The sequence below is a fragment of the Castanea sativa genome, chromosome 9 (assembly GCF_040712315.1).
Source record: "Castanea sativa cultivar Marrone di Chiusa Pesio chromosome 9, ASM4071231v1".
NCBI lineage: Eukaryota > Viridiplantae > Streptophyta > Magnoliopsida > Fagales > Fagaceae > Castanea > Castanea sativa.
The window spans coordinates 32,901,674-32,910,537 of NC_134021.1; the positions used below are offsets into that span (position 1 = coordinate 32,901,674).

The window sequence follows — 8,864 nt, forward strand, 5'->3', positions numbered from 1 at the left end:
CCATAGTAACCAAGGTCCTGGAAGCCGCACACATTCACAGCCTCACGAAAACCATCCATTTGGTGCTGAGACCTCTGATCTCCCCCTATTTTTTCTGTCATAGACAAAATCTCATTAAAATCACCACAGCAAAACCAAGGTAAAGCAAATTGATTACTTAGGTAAGAGAGTGAGTTCAAGGATTCCTTTCTCATGTGAGTTTCGAGGTGGCCGTAGAACCCTGTGAATCTCCATTTGTTGTTATTTTGCTACTCAAAGATTATGGCATCGATGTGTTGAGGTGAGTAAGATTTGATCTCCAAGTGAGTCTCTTTTGACCAAAGGAGAGCTAATCGTCCACTACGGCCTCTACTAGGAACAAAAGGCCATTTGAAAAACCCAATTTGTATTTAACTTTTTCCATACGTTTGACTATTGCTTTTGTCTCCGTTAGGAAGACGAGATAGGGATTCCATTGTCGCACATATTCACGCAACGCGTAGACTGTCCGGGGATTCCCAATTCCCCGGCAGTTCCAACATATGCAATATATGGCGCCCGACGGTGCTGCCTTGTAGACACCGCCGATCCATCAGGTATAAGAGTGGGGGTAGAGTGTTGTGGAGTGCATATTTTTTTTATTTTAGGAGAGGTACCTTTTGTTTCCTTAGAGAAAACAAGCTTATTTTGCCTTTTAGTACCAGAGCGTTTCACCTGGGCTCTTGTGGGCGTGGATTGGGCTTGTTTCCCCTTCTCACGTGCATTCCTCTTCCAGTTAGTCCTTTCCTTGGGATATGCTCCCTTTGTTGGGCTTGAGAGAGAGTCAGATTGCATTGACGGGTTATCTTTCTCTACCGTGGGCTTTAGAGTACTTGTTACTTCGTGGGCTTCCTGTGTTGTGGAGCTGGGATGGCCCACTAAGGAAGATTCATCTCTAGAGCCCTTCCCCGATACCTCCACACGATGCTTGTCATGAAGGAGGCAAAGTAACTGAGCTATCATGTCAAATGATTTGATCCTGTTGCTGCTTCCCGAATTTTCCCTGCTTGGAGGCTTGACCCCTCGATATCGCCCCTCCTGTCGGAGGCATAGTCCTATCTGTCTTGTCCTACGCTTTGAAAAACCCCGTTTTGCCCTCTGGTCAGACTCCTGGTCCTAGGAGTTTTCAATCATCGAGGCTGATTTTTCCCCGAATCTATCCGTTGATTTCTCCGTTCTACCATTATTTAGGCTGCCGTTCCTTGAGGCTCTATACCTCTCCGTACCCCCTTTTAAGTTCCCCTTCGCTTTGAGCTAGTCCCCATATTGTTTGGGGGAGTTGGGGTAGTAAGGGAAGGTCTTGCAATGTCTGTCATCGTGCCCCAAGAGCCTGCATTGGAAGCAGAACATGGGAGCCTCTCATATTTGAAGGTGACCCATGTTTTGCTCTTATGCAGGTTGGCAATGTTGCCCCCTCGGCAGAGAGGCTTGCTCAGGGGTAAATCTACCTAGATCCACATGAATTTTGCCTACTCCGAGAGCCAAGAACGCTTGTCTGTCTCAATATATCGCCCTAGACTGTTTCCTAAATCTCTTCCAACTTCCTTTGATAAGTTTTTGAATGGGAGGCCCCAAACTTGGACCCAAAAGGGAGAGTGTGTGAAGGATATGTTTGTCACAGATAATCCTTTTTTCCATTGACATAATAGTAGCAGGTTGTTGTCGAAATTCTAGGGGTCATTCATTTCGACCCACTCCATCTGGTATTTCAAAGTAAACTTAAGTAAACTTAAACTGAAAGATATCTTTTCCCACATCAACGATTCTCAACTCAAATCCCATTTTCCATGCCGCTCTGAGTGTGTTTTTTAGAGCCCTCTGATTCTGTTGTCGGTCTAAAAGTAGCTTACCAAATAGGCTTAGTGCACATTCCTCCATGAGGTCCGATCTGCTCATGGTCGAAATGGCTATGTCCTCTTCTTCATCCTTGGTGAGCTGAAGATGCTTGAGGCTTTCTAGAATAGTTTGGTCCATCGGTTGAGTGTGGTGGATTGGAGAGCTTTTCTTTGACTGCCTGAGAGGGAGGAAAGGCCCTTGTAAGGGGAGGGAGAAGACTCAAAGAGTCGAGAGAAAGGCTACTACCAGGGAGAGACCACCATTCACAACTTACTATAAGTACAAATTGTAGCTCTAGGGTATAGTTTGCACTTCAACCATTTGTTTAAAACATCTTTTTTTCTATGATCAAGGCTTCTCATGGGGTTCACTTCTTTGTTATTCTTTGAAAACTTTCAAGACCTCACTTATTTGACATGTCATTGATTATTAAATCTTTGTAAATAACTCTCTTGAAGTTTATGACTTTGTTACTCAAAAAATTAAAAAAGATAGATACATATCTGGTATCTAGAGCTTTAAATATAAGTAAACGAAAGTTTTTCATTTCAGTGTGGAAAACTTTGGTACTACACAGCATTGGTTCTTATAACAGGATACCTGAAAAACTCTGAGGTTTCCATCAATGCTCTAACTATATGGTAATTTTCATACAAATTTTTGTGTGCTTCTTATCTCTTATGACTACGGTCTTATTGGCTACATCTGCCTCAGCCAACGTTTTTCTATACCCTATGATAATTCAAATATATGATTCTTTACAGCCTTAACATCAATGGGTGGGAGATGATGATATCTCTTGGATTCATGTCTGCAGCAAGGTATTACCATCATCTTCATCACCACTATCATCATGGTCTTCATCTATTAAGTATTTCTTTTCTACTAGAATAATGAGCTAGGAGGTTCCATCAATTTCTAGTTAAAACTAAAACTTATGGTTCTTATAGATTGTAGGTATAAAATAATACAATAAGTTTAGCGATATAAAATTTTTCACCACTGTTATGTTGATATATGTTGAGATTGGTACATAATTAGATAATTAAGTGGTGGGACAAGTGAAAATGATGTTACTATAATCACATCTTATTAACTTACCAGCTTTTTCCCAACTGTTATGTTGACAGTTAGTTTTAATGTATTAAAACTTACAATTCTATGTTTTGAATGTTTGGTTGATAAATGCAGTGTTCGGGTAGGAAATGAGCTTGGAAGAGGGAGCTCAAAGCTGCAAAGTTCTCAATTGTAGTGACAGTGTTTACCTCATTTGTCATTGGATTCGTGCTTTTCCTGTTCTTCCTATTCTTGAAAGGAAGACTTGCTTACATATTCACTGAAAATGAGGAGGTGGTTGAGGCTATCGCGGACTTGTCACCTTTGCTTGCAGTCTCTATATTATTGAATAGTGTTCAGCCAGTGCTCTCCGGTACTCTTCCTCTTATTATCTTTTGTTATCCCTTTTACTATGATTACATAGGCAAGCTACACACATTTAGTAATTATATCCTAATGACATAAAGTAATTGACTTTTGTAAAGATTGAATATGCTAAATTTTATGAGCATTAATAATTCCAATGTGTATGACTTTCATGAACAGGAGTTGCTGTTGGAGCTGGCTGGCAAAGCATTGTAGCATACGTTAACGTAGTCAGCTATTACATTATATGGGTTCCAAATGGCCTTGTGCTTGGATATGTTTTTGATATGGGAGTCAAAGTGAGTTATCTTTACCCCATTTTCCAATAAGTTGGAATTTAGAAGTTGCATCTTCTCTATCAAAAAAAGAAGTATTTTCACACTACTCTTAAAAATGGATATAATGCTCTAATTAAAGTAGCACCTCTGATTTGTTAAAGGGTCTACATTTTTCAATTGGAAATTTAGATACCTCACTGCATACTTTTCTCTTGGTTGTAATTATGCAAGTACCTTTGAAAAGATCACTTTTGTTGTTGTCATTTAATGTTTTTCTTGTTGTCATGTTGTAGGGTGTTTGGATGGGAATGTTGTTCGGAACTTTCGTTCAAACTATTGCACTTGTTATTGTCACCTACAAAACCAATTGGGACGAACAGGTATTAACTTTTGCACCTTATTTACTTAAAAATGTGGAGCCACTTTTTATTTGTAAACATTATATAAGAGTGCATCTGTGTAGGTAATTGTAGCTAGTAACCGAGTAAAAAAATGGGCTGTGGATGATGCTCAAGAGCCAAAGCTTACCACATCAGATGTTAGCTAGAAGCTACCTTTCTTTCTTCTTTACCCCTGCATGTTTGAAGGCTTCCTTTTTTCTATTCTTTTTTGTTACTTAGTCTTTACATCAGGTTATGTTTGAAAGGAAGGGTGGGGAGAATGGGAAAGAAGAGAGAGGCAGGGGAATAGGGAACCCTACATTTGCTTTGTCGTTTTATAATAGAGATTTGATAATCGTACTTTTCTTTGTTAAACTTGAGCAAATATTTGTAATACCCATATTATTTGGATAAGTTTATTTTGTAGGCCTATGTAGACTCCCACCTCAAGTTTTTATTAAGTCAAATTGGGTCATTAAAGTGTTTTATATAATGTTATACTTTTGATGTATAATGTAATACTTTTATATCATCCTCTGATCATGATGAATGGTATAAACTTTATATTTTTCGTTTTTTGGATACAGTACCGGCTTTATAAAAAGCTTTATTAGAATCCATTAACAGTTTAACAAACTGTTTATAACAAACAATAATATCTAAAAACCACATCTCTCTTTTATCTCATAAAAAAACGAGGAGCAGATCGAATCCTATCAATTTGGTGGCCTGTATGGTGTGATAAAGGCTAACATTCTCTGAATCACATATAACGAGAAACAAAATTTACTTCAGTATAAAATTTTGCCAAGCGGATGATTTTAACACTGTATGGTTGAAGCCATTGCCCTGGAAAATGGTATCATTCTTGCTCATGAGATGAACATCCCCCCGTGTCATATTTGAATCGGACTCCCTCTCTATAGTGCAATCTGTTAATGCAAAAGAAAACAGGAGGAACGCTCGGTCACATCTTCGGCGGAATCCATAGCTCTCTTCTCTCCTTCAGCAGCTGGAGCCTTCATCATCTGAAACAGACATAGCAGAGCAGCCCATGAACTCGCCCAACTTGCCAAATCTGCGGGTACTACGAAAGGAACCATGCCCCCACTGCCCCAGTCCCTGCTCTACCCAGACCCCCCATAAGCATTGTAAAGACATCTTGAGCTTCATTTGCTCTCTCTGCTGTACTTCCTTTTCTTCTTGATGAATGAATGAAAGTTTCCCTTCAAACAAAAAAATAACTCCAGTGTAGTTTCTAGAAATTTTTTTTATCTATATTAAAATGAAAAGATTAGATTTTATTGTGTCATAAAAAACTTAAATAGAAACCAAAATAGTGATAATCAACTTTTATTGAAATTTTGATGAAATAGTAAAATTCAATCCACACATTTCAAAATGAATGGAAAAGACTTCAAGTAATTCATTAAGGGATTGCCCCAACAAATTTTTTTTTTTTTTTAAATCTTAATCCATCAAGTGGATGTTAAAGCAAAAATAATTTTAAGAAAAGACACTGATAGTGGTGGCATATCATACCTCCATTATCACGAAATTGATGATTGGATCATTTTCTGAGTATATCCAAATTTTGCTACATAGCCAACTTTTTTTTTTTTGTTGAGAAACTGCTACATAGCCACCTAGAAACAAAGGGAAGATCCTCAAGACACAAACCCTCTTTAAGGGTAATCATAGAACAACACAAATTCTTAAAAAATAAATAAATAAAAGTAAAAAAAACATACAATTTAGACCGTGAACATAATAATGCAATAATCCAAGTCTCAACATAAAATACATAACATCATAAACCAAGTTTTAAGCATTGAAAGACTACAAACCACCAAACATCTCACACTACAAACATGTTATAAAACTTTCCCGAATTGCCGCACTGTGAACAACTCAAACAACTAAAGCTATTCCATTCCAAAGGCTCAGTGTCATTACTTTCCTCGCCACGATCATCATAATCATCAAGAATTGTTTGGATTGTGCCACCTTCTAGCTTAGATGAAGACCCTACAAACGAAAAGAAACATACAAAAGAAAATAAACCTCATCAAATCATTAAAACGAAAAATATATAATACAAATTTAATTTGATCACTAATTGAACTATTAGTTTAGTTACCTTTAATTTCATTTTGCAACCAATTTTGGGCACACATCAATGCCTCCAATGTCTTTGGATGAAGTCTATTACGGTGTGGACCCAACAATCGCTCATTAGTACTAAAAGGGGATTCTAAAGCAACTGTTGACACCGGAACAGCTAGAATATCCCTTGCAATGCGTTGCAAAGTAGGATACTTCACACCATTACCCTTCCACCATGACAAAATAACAAAATATCAAAATTTGGGGTTCTTGGCAACACTCCATCCTCAATGTAATGATCAAACTCTAATTTCACTACTAACAAACAAATCAAACTCATAAAGTGACTTAGATTGAGAACCCTTTGTCATACAGAATGAAGAATTAGCAAAAATGTCTTCTTTATCCATTTCCTTAGAATGGTACTGCTCAAGCAAGTCATAGAAAATTCTCCTAATCTTCTCAATTTCTTCATAAGCTGTGTTGCCATAAATTGTAGGGAAACACCATTCTAACAACTTCATCTTAAATCTTGGATCTAAGATAGTGGCGACACCCATGATACGGTCAACCACATTCCAATAACTATCAAATTTTTCCAACATGTTTGATTCCATCTTCCTAATCGCCTCATTTGAAGATATGATACATTCAGATAACTTCATTTTCACTAGGTACACATAATGAAAATACATGCTAGCTTTAGGGTGGGTAGTACCAGAAACAAACTCCGTCACTACGTAAAATAATTCCAATGTACCACAAATATCTTTTACTACCTCCCAATCAATCTCACCTAGTATGCAATTATAAGATGAATCACATTGTCTCAAGTGAAGAAAGACATCTTTATAAACTAAAGCAGTAGAAAGCATCAAATATGTAGAGTTCCAACGAGTCTTTGAATCAAGAATCAACTCTTTAGTGCTTGAAATATGTAATTGTCTTGCTGCTTCTCCAAATTTTTTATTTCTCTTTTTTTATGCTGTCCAAAAGAGTACACTTTCATGAATCTTGTCAATACTTTCACCAATAACATCCAAACCATCTTGAGCAATCAAATTAAAAATATACACAGCACAACGCATATGCAACAATGATCCATGCAATATAAGTGAACTAATTTGAAACTTGTCCAAGAGAATTTTTATCATTGTATCAGTTGTATCATAATCATCCACAACCACAGTAGATAACTTCCTATCAACATTCCATTCTAATAAGCAATCTAGAAGGGCATTAGAAAGAACTTCGTTTGTGTGCGGAGAAGGTACATAAATAAACCTAATACAAACAAATCAAATAATTACTATATAACTTGATTAATATAATAATCAATGGTGGAATAAATATAATAGAATAGCTTAATAAATAAAAATGCACATAAAACAAATAAGTACCTCATAACCCGGCTTTCCAAAGTCCAAGAGTCATCAATATAATGTGCTTTGACAAGCATAAACTGTCTCCTTTTGTTGCTTGAAGTCCACATAGAAGTTGAGATTGCAATTCTACTTGGAATCTTCTCCAACTCCATAGAAGTCTTCCCCCTTTCATAATCATAAATTTTCAAAATGTCTCTCTTTAATGTGTTTCTACAAACCATCTTAAATAATGGTTGAAGAGAAGCTGAAAATTCTCTAAAACCAATGTGTTCAACTATGTTTAGAGGGTACTCATGCAAGATGACCATGTTCACAAGCTTCCTCCTCACTAAGTTTGGATCAAAATGATAACAGTCCATGCTCACTTGTTGTTTAGACTCACCAACCAAGTCCTTCTCTTCAACTTTTCGTTTCTTACAATGATTCCATACAACCGATATTCTCTTTCCTTTACTATCATCTGACGGAATTTCAGTTGGACTAGAACAAGGAGTTGAATCAACATCCTGGGTAGATGGCAGATCATCTACCAACTCCAGAGATGGACTACTCCAAATTGGTAGCGAATGTTTAGAGCTATCATTTCTAACATCATCACAAAAGTTATCAAATAAATATGTGAATTACTAATAATAATAACAATAATAATAATAACCAAAAAAATAGAATAGATTCATTCTATTGGCAATGACAAAAATAGAATTCTTAAAAGACTTTAGATCTTCAGAAATTACTTTTTACTATTAAATAAACTCAAATCATTAATCACGAATCAACATAACAATTTCTCTTCACTAGTTTTGGCAACCAATTTTTGCCAAAAATTAATCTAAACATCACAATTCACGCAATTTAATTTGAAAAGAAATACTCATCTAGACACTTACCCTTCGCTGGGAGATAACAATGGCAAGGCTGAGCCAGACAAGCACTCGTCATCTCTCATCTCTTCACTTTGATCCATGTGGAATTAATCCATGCGTGCAACAGCTAGAATGATAAGAGAACTAATTACAAACAAGCTTCAAAATTATATGACTATTAATTTTTGAGAAAACCATGCATAAACTTTGGGGTCCTAGGAAAGGCTATGAAAAAAAAATTTATTTTGAATCATTCATACGTTATGTTGCAAGATAAACCTTAGTAGTGTATTTTTCAGCCAGGAAATGATCTCTGTTGCAACAAATGAGGCTTAGACAAATTCCTTGTCGTTTATAAGAAAATTGAATGAATACTAGATACTACAAAATTTTGAACTCTATATGGTCACAAAAATTTTAAAAGGGTAATTACAAAATTACCCCTGGGATTTGGGCTAATGCCCGGTACTATTTAGATTTTTCAAAAATATCTAATGTTATCCCTGAACACAAACACCATTTGAAAGTTTCACTGCTCCTCCAAGCCTTTTTTCTGTTTCTTTCTCCATCTTTGGC

The 8,864-nt window shown here is 36.5% G+C and overlaps 1 protein-coding gene and 1 pseudogene across 1 annotated transcript; one reads left to right on the plus strand and one right to left on the minus strand.

Annotated features, from left to right (window-relative positions):
- Positions 1-1,323: 1,323 nt before the first annotated feature.
- Positions 1,324-4,101, plus strand: LOC142609061 (protein DETOXIFICATION 21-like). The gene is made up of 8 exons (XM_075780701.1): positions 1,324-1,389; positions 2,407-2,495; positions 2,619-2,675; positions 3,046-3,092; positions 3,170-3,283; positions 3,457-3,575; positions 3,848-3,934; positions 4,018-4,101. Exons 1-8 carry the CDS (start codon positions 1,324-1,326, stop codon positions 4,099-4,101), a joined length of 663 nt encoding a protein of 220 aa, XP_075636816.1.
- Positions 4,102-4,869: 768 nt separating this feature from the next.
- LOC142609062 (zinc finger BED domain-containing protein RICESLEEPER 2-like) lies at positions 4,870-8,389 on the minus strand (annotated as a pseudogene).
- Between the last annotated feature and the right edge of the window lie 475 nt (positions 8,390-8,864).

Bases quoted from the DNA above. Each gene is read 5' to 3' on its own strand.
- LOC142609061 (XM_075780701.1), top strand. From the start codon at position 1,324: ATGTCTGTCATCGTGCCCCAAGAGCCTGCATTGGAAGCAGAACATGGG. The intron at 2,676-3,045 runs GTATTACCATCA...TGATAAATGCAG, and splicing joins GGATTCATGTCTGCAGCAAG to TGTTCGGGTAGGAAATGAGC. The intron at 3,284-3,456 runs GTACTCTTCCTC...TTTCATGAACAG, and splicing joins TGTTCAGCCAGTGCTCTCCG to GAGTTGCTGTTGGAGCTGGC.